This window comes from Centrocercus urophasianus, unplaced genomic scaffold, assembly GCF_019232065.1.
Source record: "Centrocercus urophasianus isolate 14NV4802_14NV808 unplaced genomic scaffold, USGS_Curo_1.0 seq_10, whole genome shotgun sequence".
NCBI classification, from domain to species: Eukaryota; Metazoa; Chordata; class Aves; order Galliformes; family Phasianidae; genus Centrocercus; species Centrocercus urophasianus.
This window is the reverse complement of record NW_024884142.1, coordinates 72142221-72159079: the sequence shown is the minus strand read 5'-3', so window position 1 is coordinate 72159079 and position 16859 is coordinate 72142221. Positions and strand designations below refer to the sequence as shown.

Below are 16859 nucleotides of genomic sequence, written 5' to 3'. Positions count from 1 at the left end.
ATCAGGGAAGGGAAGGGAAGGGAAGGGAAGGGAAGGGAAGGGAAGGGAAGGGAAGGGAAAGATTTGTTTTCTCTAGCTGAGGGTGCTATGAACTTGAAGAGAAATCCCAGCCATGGAGGCTGGACATGATGTTGACGTGCAGCTGCAGAGCTTCCTTGTCTTCAGCGGGGCTATTCCAGCTGACAGCAGTTCTTTTCTCACTCATGACATTTACATTTAAATGCAACTGTTTGTCATTGCGGAGGTACTAGGGGTCCTGTTACTGTGCTCGATCATGGGACTTTGCTACTTTCCTCTTATTGTTGGGTGATGGTCATAGGAAGATGTGTGAACAGGAATTGTCTGAAAATGCTAAATTCACAAATGAAACCCATCTGCCGTTCATTAGTGCAGCTTTTTCTGTTATAATAATCTGCCACTTCAGTATATTGCAGTGCTATTTGCAGTATCCTTAACAAGCAGTGAGTGTTTCAGCTGCAATGGTAATGGGTAATCTAAAGGAGTGTGCTGAATTGCTAATACAGGGGGAATTATAAATGTGGGCAACAACATTTATGATTAGCTGGGCTAGAACAGGCAAGACAAAGAGTTTGTTAATAATATCTGATTATAATTCTCTTTATAAAAGGACACAAAAAGAGATCAGATTTGCGTGATGTGCAGCATTAAAGTTATTTTTAAATAGACACCTTTATTAAAAATGTCTCTCTGCTTGTGGCTGGATCTGTTTAGCTGAGCTGGATAACACATTATCAGCACGCTGTGGGAGAACAAGCCATTTGTTTTTAGATCTCAAGATCTGAGAAAGGAATTTATTTAGCAGTTTTAGCAGCAGAAAAAATCCATCAGAATAAGGTATCCTGTCACCAGCTGGATCAGTATGTTAGTCAAAAACTGTTCTTTTATAAATCACAGAATTTTGCCTTATGCAATCTGTCTGTTTAGAGCTCCTTAGAGCACATCTTCTTGGGGCTGAGTGTAACTAAAGGTACACGTATCTTCATTTTTTTTGTCCTGATACATAACACAAAAATTCCTATCATCTTTTGAAAAGAACTGTCCTTGCAGCTATGCTACCACAGCACTCAGGTTTCACTTATTTCATCCAGTTCTTTTGATACAGAGCAGCTCATTTGTTTGCTACCCACTGACGTGCTGTCCTGAGTACCAAACAGCATCAGTGCAGAACTCCTGCCCCACAAAGCACATGGCACCAGGGACTGAGCCAGTGCATCACCACACCCCCAGCCTCAGCTGCTGTTTATGGGCTCTTGTTTTGGTGACAGCAGCTGCCCAGCTCCTCTCTCAAAACAAGGTTTCCCTAACTAAGGTAACAGTTGCCTTCAAAATTATGTTGGTTTGCTGTATAATTCAAACTTGGTCGTATAATCCCTTCTATTCAGCTTTAAAAGTTATATTTGCTACTAGAAGGTGGCAATAAACTCAATTAACCAGGCTGATATAAACCTTATTTAAATCAAATTAAGGGCATTTCTGCAGTGGTTAGCATCTATTTCATCAAATGTGATTAAAAACTGCTTGGAAGTTAAATTGGTATGGCTTTGAATATAGATAAAGCCAGAGAAAGACGGAATTGGCAGCCGAGCCTGAACTGGACTGGGAGGCTTGGAGGTCTCCTTTGTATCCAGAACACCAAAGCTTTGTTTGTTTTAATTAAAACTTGGATCCTGCAGAATGTAATGGATGTTGTTTAGAAAAGCTGCTTGCTTGTTTCTGATAATTGGATTTTTCTAGCCCAGATTAATATCCTACCATTCCATTTCACTGTGTCCTAGAGGATTCCTCCAAATAATTAAAGAATGAGTGCTGAAGGCTGTAACTACCTCATTAAGATAAACTTACAACAGCGTCTTAGATTTAAATAAGGAGTTATTTTCCTTTTTCCTGGAAAGAGGCCACAGTTTGTTTAGGCTCACAGTGGCGAGAAACTGATTTACATGGACGCAGAAAGCTTTTCAAGCCATTACTGCTGAATCATTGTGTTTCAGCTAGCACGCAAGTGAGCTGGTGTGCTTTGACTGAGGGCTGGGGAAATGGGTTTCAAGAAAGTTATGGTGACTGCATAATGAAAGAGAGATGCAAGAGTGTAAATATTTTTGGAAAATGTCCAGCTTGTATTCTTACACCTGCCCATGCTTCATGGCTAGAAATAATAGTAATTCCGATTCTTCATCAAAATGGTATTATCTGTTTGCATTTTATGCTGCACACATCATGTTGCAGTGCACTTTGTGCTGTTCCTTAACAGGAGGGATCTCTCACTACATGGTGCCTTACAATGGCAGATCTCATTCACAAGTGCTGATTTTGTTAGTATCTGATTTTTTACCAATTCAGCTAAGTTCTGATACTTAGGTTCAGCCCTAAGAAATATACAGTCCAGGAAAGCTGACCAGCCTGTTGGAAAATCAGAATGGGAAAATGGAGGCACTAGAGGAGAATGGGAGCAGCAGAACTGCCCATGTAAAGGTTTAAAAAATATATTAAGACGGTCATAAATCTATATATATACCTATAACTAACAGGGTTGGGGGCAGCTGCAGTTGCACATGGACACACTCATCACGCACACAGGTCCCTGAGGCTCTGCTTGAGTGAGGTACAAGGTACAAGTTCAAATTTAAACCTGAGCAAACCAGTGGCACTCACATATGTTGAAATGTTTGTAGGCTGACAGGGGCTCAATTTCCACAGTTCCTCTTGTGTTGTGAGAGATGTTTTCAGATCAAAACTCACTTTACTGAGAACTTGTTCCCAGAGCAAATTTCACATAAAAAGCTTTTAAATCCAACAATGTGACATTTAAAAGGGTAATTTTTTAGTATCCATTTACAGAAATATATTATTTTGAAGCAATATTTTAAAAGTTTCTTAATCCTGGCTTTGGTCATAAGCAGTGCCTTGTATATAAATATAATAAACACCACCTGAAAGAACATGACTTGGTTAAGGCGTGCCAGTAGAAGGAAGAGTCCTCACATAGAAGTGGAGGGCTGTCCCTCATCCTCAGTCAGGGCTGTGAACAGCTGTGTTGTAGTGCGGTGGAGGTGAGACATTTCCTTCACTGAGACATACCTTGGGTATTTTCTTAGTGCTACACAGGATCGTGGGATATTTGAAATAATTATCATGGAGATCTGATGTTCTGGCTAACTGGGCAGTGCCCGGAAGTATGTTTGAAAACATTTTCCTTCAAGTGGTCACTTGTGCCTGGAACATGAGAGATGAGGCAGTCAGTAGATGGCAGAAGGCACAGTGACTGTATCTGAAACATCTGCAAGTTCTGCTGCATTTTCTGAGCTATTTATCTGTGAGGTTCAAGACGCCTCCTATCATAATCTTTTCTAAACGAGAGCTGTGTATTTTGTGCAAATACATAAACTTTTTCTTAATTATGGGGATATTTCATGGAGATTTTGAGGAGAAGAATATGAGAACACCTATTGGGGCCAGGTTGGAAGCATGTCAGCCTTGTGGTGCCTGCGGGATGGCAATGCAGGGGAGGCAAGAGTAGATGCTGGGCAAGAAGGAAGAGAAGTGAAGCACTTTCTGGAGCAATTCTTTTCCTGGTAAACACTTTTAGCTGCCCGTTGGTGATGTAGAGACTTTCTGAAGCATAGGCTGTGCCCAACCCTTTATTTTCAGCATACGCTTTTGGGCGCATCCTTCACAAACTTATTTAATCTTTCTGAGGCCATTTATGCTTTGGCAGTGACAACATCCTGTGGGAATTAATTCTGCGGTTAGCATGAAGGGTGTGCCGAAACAGCCCATGAGTTATTTATGTATACCTGTTTCCTGACGTTGCTGTAACTCTCGCCAGCCTTGTGCTCATCTGCAGAGGTGCCTGCCGTCCATGACTGAGATGTCTCCATTTCCCCATGTTGTTCAGGTTTAGCGCTCACTACTCAACCTCCCAAGGTAGTTTTCTGCATGCCAGTCTGCTGTGTGCTGACAAATACCTGCCAGGAGCTATGGGTTTTGTCTTGGGAAATTCCAGGTAAACATGATACCTCAGCTTCTTGGAGGTAGCAGCTGCTGCTTTTGCTCAAAGGGAATTCCCAGCAACTTTGATCTGTGAGAGAGGACATCACCCCCGCGTTGCTTTGCTGCAGTGAGGTAAAATGTTTGTTGAGGACATGTGGTGGGAGCAGCTTCACAAGCAGCAGGACGGACTCCTTCATTACATCCCTAAGCCACACATGCCTCATTTACAGTGGGGCTCTTTGGTCACCCCAGTAACAGCATAGCCAGAGTCTGAGGCAAAGAGCAGCAAGCAAGAGCTGAAAAAAATATCAGTTATTTCTCACGTATGACTTGTGGGGATCTGCAGGAATGTTAGATCTTGGCCTTTTTACTTTCAAAATTTGCTGTCTTTGGTGCATGGAAAAGCACTGAAGCTTTTAGGAAGTCAGATAAATGAAGAAATATTATTCATTTTAAAAAAAAATATATTGGTTGTGCTTCCTTTAGGCATGATGCACTGGCCAGCCTCCTGGGCTGATGTTATGCTAGGTACCGTGACAACTTGTAATAGGAACGCCTGCCCAGGGGAGCTTAGCAAATACATCCTTTGAAGTGGATGAAACAAGAGAGAGTTGGGTGGGCAGGAAAAGGAAAAGGAGGGTAGGAAATATGGTATGAAGCACACGGCTCTGTCAGCCTTGTAGAACAAACTTTTATAGTCTTAGTGGTGAAAGCTGTGTAGACCATTTTCATCAACTATTCCAGTAAAAAATCTGGACTGAAATATTGGTATTTTGTGTTATTTTGACCTGAGCAAGGCACAGAGATTCAAACTCATTGCTTTCCCCCTATGTGGTGTGGGTGTGTGTGTGTCAAGCAGGCAGTGGCTTAGGCAAGGCAGCATCCCACCTTCTAAGCATCACAGAAAGGTATTGGAGATTGTTTTAGGGCATTTTTCTCCATGCGAATGTTTGATTGCATTATTTAACACAATAGGAGGACCTCCTCTAGCATTATCGCCATTGAAAATGCTCCCAGGTGTGCCAGGGGCATTCACAAGACAGGCAGCCAGTGTATAAATGCTTTCCATGTACCAGAAGTATCTCCTGCTGCACAGCTGTGCTCCCAGGTGAGAAGAGTTGCTGAGTGCCAGTGAATGTTTTGAGCCATTCAACTGCTGCACAGTTTATTCTCGTGGTAATGGGCAGAGCCTCACACCACACTATTGACCTTGGCCTAGGGAGGCTTCAAAGGAGGCTTTGTCTTGGATTCAATAACCAAAGCCACTGTCAAGGGCCAGATAGAACTGGTGGCTATGAGTCCCGTCTCCATCCCAAGCCTGCTGTGTGACCATCAGCCAGTCACCCTGGTTTTCTGAGGCTCATTCTCTCTTTATTAAGCTGGAGAAGGCAGCACTTGTGCTGCACAATGCCACCCTTTAGCTCTCTGGACGTATTGTATTTGTCATCGTATAAACTCTATCAGGACAAAGAAGCTGTCCTGCCTACCCACAGTACAGAATTACAGATTCACAGAATCACCAAGGTTGAAAAAGACCTACAAGATCATGCAGTCCAACCATCCACCAATTACCAATAGTACTCACTAAACCATGTCCCTCAACACAACATCCAGCCATTCCTTGAACACTTCCAGGGTTGCTGACTCCACCACCTCCCTGTGCAGCCCATTCCACTGCTTGACCACTCTTTCAGAGTAGTATTTCCTAATGCCCAGCCTAAATCTCCCCTTGCGCAGCTTAAAGCCATTCCCTCTAGTTCTAACACACAAGAGAAGAGGCCGACCCCCAGCTCACTACAACCTCCCTTCAGGTAGTTATAGAGAGCAATAAGGTCTCTTCTGAGCATCGTCAGCTAAAGAGGCCAAAGTACAGCCAAAGACAGTCAGGTGTTACTGCAGAGGATGCACCGAGCAAGCTCTATACAGTTCAGAAATGCAGAATCACACTGCAGGGGCTGCCAGGTTTGCTTTGCCTTCAGGGTCAATTTAGTACCGTGGCAGAGATGCCCACGCAGGCTCCTGCAGTGGCACGGGGCTTCGGCAGCCTGCCGGCTGCTCCTGCTTATAGCCGATCCTCAGCTGCCACCTGCTGAGCACACAGACAAAGGCAGCAGAATGCACTGCGTGGGTATGTGGGCTCCTCTTGAGGGGACCGAAAGCCATTACGGAGCACCAAACTCGTCGTCAGTAGCCAAGGGGAGATGGCACACACAATGGCACGAGGTTTGTCCATGAAAACCTGCCCATGTTTTCAGGTGCCAAGGTAGGAACTGCCTGGAATAGTGGCCAAGAATTCACCAGACAAAAAAATGCAATGTGGTAGCAGGAAACAGCTCAAGGAAACCCTGTAGAAAAACGAGCTCAGCAGGACGACCTGAAATCATACAGAAGCCACTGCAGCATTAGCTGCAGGAATTCCTCTTTTGAAACTAAATCCAATAGCTACGATGTAAATCTAACTCAGTTCAAGCACAGTGCACCCATACCTTAGTGGGGTGAACTTTCAGGAATCATAATGCCAACAAATTTATTGCTGATTTTAGGCACATTCCCGTTCAACAGGCTGCTGTGCTTCTTGCAAAATATGCCTCAGATATCTGTGCTTAAAACAGAGATGGTACCGATCTGCACAGACCAAAACTCCTAAGCAGGACTGCTTTGCAGTGTATTTATATGCTGCCTACTGAAATAGGGTCTCCTCACCATTTATGATGTCAGAAGGGTAGTGCACAGTGAAAAGAAGAATGCTTCAACTTATTTATGGCTGCCAGGTAGGTCTTACATTTAAAATAGTGATTGGGGAAAAAAAATACAGAAAATTGGAAGAAAAAAAAAGAGAAGAAAAAGAAGCTGTACCTACCAAACCTCTAATGCCATCTGCTGAGGAAACACTGGAAATGAAGTCTTCAGCTGGCTACTTGTTGCACTATTCTTGATATTGATGTCTTGTAAAATTTCCACTACTTGAATACATTGAAAGGGTTTTAAGAAACTCAGGAGAGCAACTGTGAGCATAAGAAATAGAGCGTGCTATCACAGGTTCAAATGATAGAACTTCATTTTCAGTGCTACTCCCGACACTAGGTCCTTGTAATTAATAAATGCTACTGATATTCAGCTTTAATTTTCTCTTTCTTTGCACCTAAGATAGGCACCTAAAAATTATTCTAAATTATATTTGCTTTGTTCATTCACAAAGGGGAGGCTACAAGGAGCACTGTGCTCCTTAAAGGTACTCAGTAATAGAGGAAAAAAGCCTTCTTCTCCAAGAAGCTCCCATACGAAACAAGTGCCTACAAACCTGAACAGAGCACTGACCCTTAGTGATTGGACCTTAAGCTGTTCTATACCAGCATAAATCTGCTGATATCTGAGCAGTTACTGTGTATGGCAAAAGAAGGGAGGAGGTCGTTGGCTAGGATAGAACTGAACAGGGGCACAGTATGGGAACAAAACAGTCAAAAAACCAAATTGTTAATTCTGTATACTTACATAAAAGCAAAGAGATCTCTAAGGGAGGGGCTTTTCATTTCAAGATACAGTGTAGAAATGTGGAACAAAAAGTAACACAATATTAGGGAGAATCTCAGAATGAAGCTGCATCTGTTTTAACACACGCACGGAAAGTGTTCAGAGTAAAAGGAAAAAGATAATAGATATCTCAGAGTATTTTAGCCATCAAGATACTAGGTTTCATTAAAATATTCAGCTCACGAGGATGGAAGCAAAACATATTTTTGAATTACATTTACAAAAAGGAAAATAAACAAGCTGTTTGTGTTGTTTTTGCATTTCCTTACTGAAAGGGGAAAAAAAGCACTTGGAACATTCAGGACCCTTCTTGTTTAGATGTCTGAAACAAAGGACAATAGAAGGCATCAACAGTTCAGCAAACAAAGGCTGTCAGTCCACCACTGCCGACTTCATGACAAATCAGAGCCCCAGTGAGATTTTACGTGCCACTAAAACACGCCACATCATTAACAGCAAAGAAAACCCAACCGGTGTAACAAACGAAAACAGTTGAGACTGACAACTTCAAATAGGCAGACCTGACCTAATGCTCCTCTGATGGAAATAGCACAGTAACTTTGAGGATACACGATGATGTAATTCATTGAAAGAAAACTTTAGTGAGACTCTTAGCACTTGCATAGCAAAAGAAGCAACAAAGCGTATATTTAAATAGTTGATGCATTTTTATTAGTAATAATTTTGCAACCAGTTGGACATTTCCTTTATACTGGTCACTATCTGGGGAAAATAGTCTTCCTATACTTGCCTGTATGTTTTGCTGTTGAGGACACACAGTAAACAGCGTAAGTACATGAAAAATTGCTAGGGTGATGTATGGTGACTGTTGAGTCATGGCCTGAACCACTGATTGAGCACCTGGGGAAAGGACCTGGTCAGCCCTGGGAGCACAGGTGAAGGCAATTCAGTTGTGTGACCAGAAGGGGTGGAGCCTGGCTGCACCTCTCTTAGGTCTCATTTAAGGGCTGACTGCCACTGGGGAAGGATCTTATCCTGGAGGTCTGTCCCTAGTGAAGCTTTCCCCTGTGAACCTGAAATCTTCTGATATGGGTGAGCAATCTTCTTCCCTTATAGCACCTTCCTGTTGTGCTGGTTCTTCTGCCATCACATCCTTTGTTGTAATGCCTTTCCCATTGCAGTGATCGTTGTGCTGATCTGTCCAATTGCGATAGGTGAGTTTAGCCAAGGAAAGTAGAATAAATTTAATGTTTTTTCATCCTTATTTCTGGGAAGGTTATCGAGCATTTGGGACAACTGAAACTGAACCATAACTATACCAAGTAACTTTCTAGAGTCATTGAGAAGTACGGAGTTGTTCCCTAAATCCTTCACCTGAAGCGTACTTCGCAAGTGACGGTTGTCATAAATATTCACACACACCACTACACCTTCAGCCTCTTATTATATTTTTGCAATACAGCTGGTATGGCAAAATAAGCATTTCTGGGAGTGTTCACTCCTGGAATACACTGAAAAACTGAACAAAAGAAACAATGTAAAAAATAGAAGTGTATGAATGCATTAAGTGCATCAAATAAAATGTGTATTCAAATGTAGTTTAAACTACATGCACGGCTCCTTCTGTATTGCCTAACAATATCTTATTTCCAAAATATAAGGAAGTTGGATCTTCTAAGTGTGATAAAGCTGTTCTTGAATACAGTTATAGTAGAAAAACCCAACGCTTTGAGCTAGTGATAACCTGAATGAACAGACACAGGGAAATGATCGTCAGTGTTTTGCTTTCCATACAATGTTCAGTTCTTTAGTCAGCTATTCTTCAACACTGATTTGGAAACTTTGAGGAAAGCAACTTAGATTTGGTATTTTAAACTTGCGTTACAAACTTTGTAGCTGACTAACAGAAAACTTTGTTTTGCTTTAAGCAGGTCTTTTATGCTTTCTTTTAATAAAATGACAAATTTGCTTCTTTGGTTTGATATGAATAGAAGTTTCACTGGAGGAAGGTTATTTAAACAAACACATCCCAAACATGTGCAGCACACAGCTGCCAAGAAGCCAGTAAGAAATGTATGTACTCACATGATCTTGGTACAACGGCTGGCTCTCTCCTCTGCTATCTATTATTGAAGTTCTCTGAGAACTTTGTTCCAAATACTTGATACTGCTGTGATTCAGGAAGAGAAGGAAATAAAACTAAACAAATTGATGAATTTGATCAAATAGCAGAGGGAGAAGTGGCAGGTAAAAGTCACTTCTAAATGACCTTATAGAAATGTGCACAAACTTTATTTTAATTCGGGGAGTTCTATGGATGCAAATGGCAATATGAATATATGGTAAATATATGAGTTATAATCCAGCCTTTCATTAGGAGTTGACTTGAGAAATGTGGCTTGCATTTCTGGAAGACTAGCTCTTCATGTTTAGCACTATAACATTATTTTTTAAAATGCATCTATTCTGGTGTTTGAGGACTGCTCAGCAGAAGGCTCTTGCACAACTGTGTTGTTTTTTTTCTTTTATCAGATAGAATAAAAAGCTATCTGCTTTTTATATGCTATATGGAGCAGGCAACGTGATTCTCTGTGTTTAGGTCCCTTGCAACATAGGTGCAAAGTTGCAGTTTTTGCTTTAGACACAGCTGACATAATCTCTGCATTGTTACACCTCCTGTATGTGCACAGCATGATCTAGAAAGTGAGTTATAATGGAGACAATCCCACTGCAAGGCTGATAGAAAAGTAAAAGCTGTGCACAAAAGAACAGTATACACTACATACATTAGAGATGCATTGCATTTCTAGTTGTGTTTGCATGATTTCTAGGTGATGAGTTTTATTAGTACAGACTTTTCTTTAAAGAGTCTTTAAGATAGCTTAGAAGCAAAAATGCTCCCAGTTTAGGGCCAGGCTGAAAAAGAGATCACTATGTATGTCAGCAGCCAGCACTACTTGGTTCTGTTCTGTATTGTAGTGCTGAGAACAACCAGAATTGGATAGTTAGCTAGAGGGCAAATGGATAGATGCAAAATGTGCTGACTTAACACTCACACACCCACCCATGGGAGGAGGGACTGGTGCCCAAAGACTATGAAGTTAAAAACAAAACTGAAGGACTCATTTTTTTATTGATTGTTAAAAGAGTTAAGAGTACACTCAGTAGCTATGGATCTACAATCATAGTAGTCTGTAGCATACACCACCAACTTCTTTGAGGTAAGGAGTATTAGTTACTGTATGTTAGCAGTTTTGTGATGTGCTATGTCCAGCTCCATTGAAGTCTAGGTGCTACTGAAGAGTAAAGTTAAAAGGTTAGCAATTTATGAACCTGATTGCATTTGCACCCAGGTTAGGAATTTTTTTCCTGACTTCTGGCACAATTTATGGACAGGCCTTCTCAGCTGTTTTACAAATGAATTGAATAGGGAACAATAGCTGCACTCCTCCCTTCTTGCCTTTAGTCTTCTTTTTCAAAAGAAGACTGATCTTGTTCACCCATCCACTGCATGTACAGTTGAGCACTTTGTTTACCATGTCCAGACAATTCTCATCAAAATCAGCTGTTGGTTCTTTGCCCTCTGCCAACCTCTCCCTTAACCCTGGCTTTACCTGCACGAGTAGTCGTGTAGGACTGGGGACAGATTGTGTTTAAATAGCTTAGATAAGAATCGGTTCAAGTGATGGCTGTTCCGTGTCTGGCAAATTATTAAGATATGGGAGAATGGTATATTGGCACACATACTGCTGCCAGAACAATGTCTTTGCAACTGCAGGACTACATGAGACCTCAATAGGCTTTGAATATGTGCATGGTACTGAGATGATCACTTTTGAAGACAGAGATTCCATTTCAGCTCTGACTTTAATCAAAATTTCATGTTCATACAGTTACATTTAATAAGTCTATTTGACTCCATCATCCAGATATTATTATAATCTATGGAGAAAAGATATTTGGAGGATATAAATAATTGCAGAGTAGCTGTTCTATGTAGATCAGCTGACCTGTGCTCTTGAAGTCCCTATCTGAACTGACTGGAAGAGATTCTGATGATAATCCCACATTGTATGTATTTATACTGGGTGATAGGAAACCATGCCGTAAATCACTTGTCTTAATGCAGAATATAGAACACAAGCATGCGTATGAATCTTAAGATGTTACTTGGTAGCAGAGGAAGCATGGTATATTTAGGCTCCTACAATTTGGTTATTCAAACTCATGTTATAACTCCTGGGGAATCTGTCAATATTTATTCTGCTCAGATAACAATTTTCTTTCTTAGATTTTCATTGTTAGTTGTTTTAAAGCAGTTACAGTGCTTCCAAGGTCTGTCTCGTCTACTACTGATACTCTTCTGATGAGTAAGCTACTCCATCAGTGGATGGGGGAAGAATGAAACTGGGAGAAAATAAAGCATGGAAAACTATTCATAAAATGCATTAATTAAAAAAATCAATTGTAAGCACATAGTATTTTTATTCATTTTCTAATAAGAAATCTCTATGACAGATCAAACTTCTGCTAGTTCAAAACCATGTTATTGGTGTTTCCACGTAACAAGAGCTTCACAGGAAAAGAATGGAACAGGTTCAGAGTATCTGATGCCCAGGAAGCTGTCCCTGTCTTTATTTCAGGAAGTCATAGAATACCCTGACTATGAAGAGACCTGCAAAGATCACAGCCTGCCACCTGGCTCCAGGCAGCACTATCCAAAGTCCGAGCCCTATGTCTGAGAGCATTGTCCAAACGTTCCTGCAACTCCAGCAGCTCAGGGCCGTGCCCACTGCCCTGGGCAGCCCGATCCGGTGCCGGCCACCCTCTGGTGCCAAACCTGTCCCCAGCCCCCAGCTGCCCCTCCCCTGACACAGCTCCGAGCCGTTCCCTCGGGCCCTGGGGTGGAGAGCAGGGCTCAGCGCTGCCCCTCTGCTTCCTGTGAGGAGCTGCAGCTGCCGTCAGGCTTGTGAGAAATAGTGGCAAAAACTTTCCTGAAATCCAAAGCGATGATACCTTGGTAAACAAGGTGGGCCATCTTGTCATAAAAGGAGATTAAACTTGAGTCACTTCAAACTCTAATTTTGTGCCGAAAAGCACATAAAAAAGAATCCCCATTTCTAATGCTGTTACTATGCACCTCAACACCTTATGCATACAAAGCCCCCCGAACAAGAATGGAGATGCAATGACACACAGGTCTTTGTACGCCTGGTAGAGCCAAATGCTTTCATGGCAGTTCCTAACCACTGTTAGGAATTCAGTGTGGTGTACACAGTCAGGCCAAGAAGTTTTAAAAATACAGAACTATTGCTTCAGCCTTTAAAATTATGAGAACTATACATATTCAACATATATAAACATCACGGATTTCAAAGCCAATTCTGTGCTATTTTAAAAAAAGTGACAAAGTGCAAAACAAGTTTTTATAAACAAAATACTTTTATTAGACTAGTACATGGGTTGTCTTGAATGCAGTTGGCATTATAATGTTGGTACAGTTCATTTAATCTAAAATCAACATTACTGAAGATTAACCTCAGGAGATATCTGAGAAAATGTGATTAAAAATAAATATAATTTCTTTTTCTCTCTTTTATTTAGTGTGTTTTGGTAGTATAATTTAAACTAGACAACTTACCTAATAGAGCATATCACTAAGCAAAGCCAGAACTTAACTGGAACTGAATACTGACAGTTTTATTCATCTATTTTCACTTTTGATTTGAAAATGATTCCACCATTACATTTGTTTTTCCATTTTCATTAATAGAACTATTTTTCACTTGGTTTTCTGTAACAGCTCCATCAAGGAAAACCACCTTGAGTATTTAGATATTCCAGATACCTAATCCAGTTCTTTGGGTAATTGCTTCTAAGATGCCCAATGGATACCTCTTTTCTTCTTGTTTTATAGCAGCATCATAATAGCATTGCCCTAACTGGAAGCTGGTAGTCACATCCAGCCTGGTACAGCACTCACAATGGAAAAGTATATTTAGGTGTGACCTCTACAGACCACACTATCCCCTGAGTGTTCAGTTACAGCATTTTTTTTTCCATAGATCATAAATATAAGAAAATAACTGGCTAAAACCAAGTGCAAAACAAAGAACAGACTTACAAAACAAGAGACCTTTTAAACAACAAGCAGGGCTCAGCATCCTATTTCAGAATGATGCAAAAGCAAGAAAATACAAGCCTCAACTTACATTAAGAAATGGTAATCTGGTAAATAAATATCCTTCAAGCCAACAGACAGAACTGTGAATTACTTCTGTTTATTATTTTACATCACAGCTGGGTCAGAAACCTCATTCTGAGGCAAGTTCTGTCAGCCTGATGCCATGCAAGCAGCGCAGTTAAATTGCTTCCACTCTGGGATGCTGTTGTAAACAAAGTTGTTTTCCTTCAGTACGGTTAAAACAGATTACTTCAACTAAGTTATCTTTCCAGGGATCCATCTAACCTTTTGGATACACTTCTACTTTTAAGCAATATTCATATTCATTCAATGACCTTCATTATTTTTCTCTTAAGTCTTTCATTATAAGGAATGTCATTAGCAATGCTAATGACAAAGCTCATAAGCTTTACACCAGTGACTGTTTTCATACTTTCAATGGCAAAACGAAATCTTAACTTAGGCTTCTTACTCCAATAACAAAGGCATGTCCAGTCAGTCCCACTGGCTCATGTTACACGTGGCAATTCACTTGTGGCTTACGCCTGTTTCCTCATAGGTACAAGCGGAGCCTGCCTCTGTACTCAGTCATCCTAGCATCTCAAAGGTCTTGGCTACATGACATTAAGAATGTGGATGGTTCCATCATTTTTAAGAATTAATTTGATGAAAGAGATTCAAGCTTGCATTAACACGTCAATCTATTTCAACGTTGGAGAAACTTGGTTTCATGGAAATTAAACTTATTGCCAAGTAATTTAATGCAGATTAACACCCTCCTCTGAACAGAATCCATGACACTATGTGAAACTTTCTTAGTTGTATAGAAGAAATGTACCTTTGTTTACATGAATTTAAATTGATACATTTCTCATGTACATTCACCCAAAATTCTTATTTCTTTTGTATTAAGTATATGAAGTACAGCAAATTTAAATTATTAAGATAATAATCTGGGAGAGAGAAATCTTGGTGTTTCAGAGGGTCATCTCTGTAACATCTAGTTTCAAATGTTCCACCAGATGCACATACACATTAAGAAATCGTACACAGCACTGTAATTGTACACATGACACCATTTTCCAAGTTTTCCACTTCCATGGAAAAGCGTCACGAAAGCCATTTACAAACAACTAACACCTTCTCCAGAGTAAATCACATGAAACACAAGTGGAAAGGAGGGATTGTATAGCAGTGCTATTCAAACAGTCAAAAAAAAAAGCACTGATGCTGCAGCTGAATCTGAGTGGTTATATTCCTGAGCAAGACCAAAAACAGTTTCTCCAGTGAGTCTGATCAAAATTCCATAATAAAATCAGACAGAACAATAATATGAGCTGCCAAAGAAGTTACGGTACAGTAAGATGATCATTGAAAATATCCCTGTTGTATCAATTATGTTCCAACAAAAATCATCATATGATTTACAAGCACACTGCTTATTTGCAGCACCGAGATGATATAAAGTAAAAACTTATCCATTGAGTTCCTCTGATAAATGGTCCCCCGTACAAATGCAAATCCGTGTGTACACTTGAAGTACTTTTAGCAACAGGTACAGATTCCATAAAAGTCACTGCAAAGACTGAAAAAAATGCTAAAACTTGAAAAGGGATCAGAGAAAATCACTTCCTACTGGTTTGCTACATAAGTTCTATCAATAAATTCTGATCTCAGGAATAGCAAAACTCACTTCAGTTTCTGAGATAAGCTGTAGATGGACTGTGAAGGTCTGCAAATTGCATAGCACCTCACTTCCATGTTTTTAATGTGCTGCAGGCAAGGTTCGAACTGAACTTCTGCTGAACTTACAGGTCAGCAAGGCAAATAACTGCCACTGAATGATCAAAACACTCCAGTTTTCTTTTCCAGCATAGAAACAAGGGACTTCCATCAGAGACAAACACATTTTAGCCGGTCTGTCAAAGTAATTTCCAGATACAGGCAGTTATTTTAAGCTAACTGCGCTTGCATCTTTTATATGAATCCAATACTCTGTTTTTACCCCGGTTCCACTGAAAACCTTGCTCTTGCCCACCCACTGCTTAAGAAAAACATGAAGTACACGAGTTGCAAACCCTAGGGTCAGATTTTTATCAGGAGCACAGCCGACAGCGCCCTGCCGCGCCGCAGCCCTCAGCGTGCCTCGGTGCCGCCCGCCGCACGGTCCGTCCCTAACTTCACCTTGTGCTCTATCTTCTGCAGCACCGCCGGCAGGTCGAGAACAGACGAAATGACGTAGTGAGGCACCGGCGAGGCATCGGCCGGGGCCGCCATCGACTTGTTTAACCAGACGGTCGCTCTCAGGCCGGCGTTCAGCCCTCCCTGGATGTCTGTGTCGAGAGAGTCCCCCACCATGACGCACTCGGCCGGCTGCACGCCCAGGAGGTCGCAGCAGTAGTGAAAGATGGACGGCGCGGGCTTCTCCTCCTTCTGCTCGCCTCCCACCACGATGGCGTCGAAGTAGGGCTGGCAGGCGCACGCCTCGATCTTCTCGCGCTGCGTCTGCCGGTCGCCGTTGGTGAGGAGCAGCAGGCGGACGGCCTTGCGCAGCTCGGTCAGCATGCCCCGCGTGTCCTCGGCCAGCGTCAGGTGCCGCAGCCGGGTGGCCTTCCACAAGAAGTAGCACTCCGCGGCCAGGCTGCGGTTGGCCTCGCCGCCGATGGTCTCCTGGATCGCCTCCTCCCAGTGCGAGATCCGCAGCTCGGTGATGCACGTCTTGGCGGGGTCGTGGCACTCCTTGAGGAGCTTCGCCTGCACCTTGTCGCAGATCCCGCGGGCGTCTCCCTCCCCGCAGTGGTGCTTGGAGCGGAGGGCGTTCACCACCTGCAACGCACAGAGCACAGCCCGTCCGGACACCGCCGCCCTGCCCTGCCCCGCGCAGCCCGATCGCGGCCGCCCCAGCGTACCTCCTCGATGGCGCGGCGCCCGGCCGCCGCCGTATCCACCAGCGTGTTGTCCAGGTCGAAGAAGACAGCCTTGACGCCGTGCACCCCCATGGCGACGCCTCTCCGCCCCGCGCCCGAGGCCCGCAGCCGGGAGCGCTCCGCCCGCCGCCGCAGCGCGCAAAGCCGTGCGTGGCACGGAGCGGCGGAAACCACCGAACCCTGCGCCCGCCCCGCCGCTGGGCGGGGCCGCGGGGGGGAAGGGAGTCCCGTAGGACGCGGGGTGGTGC

At 42.5% G+C, this 16859-nt stretch overlaps 1 protein-coding gene across 1 annotated transcript; it reads right to left on the bottom strand.

Moving 5' to 3' along the window:
- Positions 1-12923: 12923 nt before the first annotated feature.
- On the bottom strand, positions 12924-16715 carry LOC122159491 (N-acetylneuraminic acid phosphatase). Its single transcript, XM_042817131.1, has 2 exons — positions 16594-16715; positions 12924-16510 (listed from the first exon to the last, which is right to left on the bottom strand). The coding sequence occupies exons 1-2, from the start codon at positions 16681-16683 to the stop codon at positions 15821-15823; spliced, it is 780 nt and encodes a 259-aa protein (XP_042673065.1). The 5' UTR covers positions 16684-16715; the 3' UTR covers positions 12924-15820.
- Between the last annotated feature and the right edge of the window lie 144 nt (positions 16716-16859).